The 725-nt window shown below is 56.3% G+C and overlaps 1 protein-coding gene across 1 annotated transcript in view; it reads left to right on the forward strand.

Annotated features, from left to right (window-relative positions):
* The first annotated feature begins 278 nt into the window (after window positions 1-278).
* SAMD10 (sterile alpha motif domain containing 10) overlaps window positions 279-725 on the forward strand; it is a 20,486-nt gene continuing 20,039 nt past the window's right edge. The window contains exon 1 of the mRNA XM_018560317.1: window positions 279-591. Within this exon, the coding sequence (XP_018415819.1) occupies window positions 507-591 (85 nt within the window). The 5' untranslated portion in view covers window positions 279-506. The remainder of the gene's footprint in view (window positions 592-725) is intronic.

Consider the following 725-nt stretch of genomic DNA (forward strand, 5'->3'; position numbering starts at 1 on the left):
AAGCCCCCAGTTGGGTATGGGAAGAGAGGAGCTCTTTCAGCACCATTGCCCTGTGTATGGTCAGTGTAGAGATATGAAGCCCCCAGTTGGGTATGGGAAGAGAGGAGCTCTTTCAGCACCATTGCCCTGTGTATGGTCAGTGTAGAGATATGAAGCCCCCAGTTGGGTATGGGAAGAGAGGAGCTCTTTCAGCACCATTGCCCTGGAGTGCAGACATCTGTGCAGGAGCTGTGGGAGGCAGAATCGAGTTCGGGGCATAGTCAGAGCACAGACACTGAGCGCACACATACACCGAGCACTTGACAAGTCCGGTGTACGGAGGGACATCTCAGCACTGACAGCAGAGCATTCTCCAGGAGGATGCAGAGCACAGAACAGAGCGGGTGACCCGGAGAGAAGAGCTGGGTGGACGCCCTCCTACTCCTCCTCCTCTGTCCCCCCTCCGTGCTGTGTGTATGTGTGTGCTGGAGGAGGCGGCTCTGCTGTCTATGTGACCCGGACTCCCGATGTTCACTGACCTTCGCACCCGAATTGGGGAGAGGGAGCCCGCCGGGAGAGGGGACTACAGCCCGGATCGGGGCAGCATGGACGGTGGGTGTCTGATGGGGAGGCATTGCGTGGATGTACTGGCAGCTGCATGCTACATGAGTGTCATAGGGGACACTGACTGTTGCTTGTCTGTGTTGATGGGGGTCACTACATGTTATATGTATATATTAGTATCG

This window comes from Nanorana parkeri, unplaced genomic scaffold, assembly GCF_000935625.1.
Source record: "Nanorana parkeri isolate BGI_ZX_2015 unplaced genomic scaffold, ASM93562v1 scaffold17, whole genome shotgun sequence".
NCBI classification, from domain to species: Eukaryota; Metazoa; Chordata; class Amphibia; order Anura; family Dicroglossidae; genus Nanorana; species Nanorana parkeri.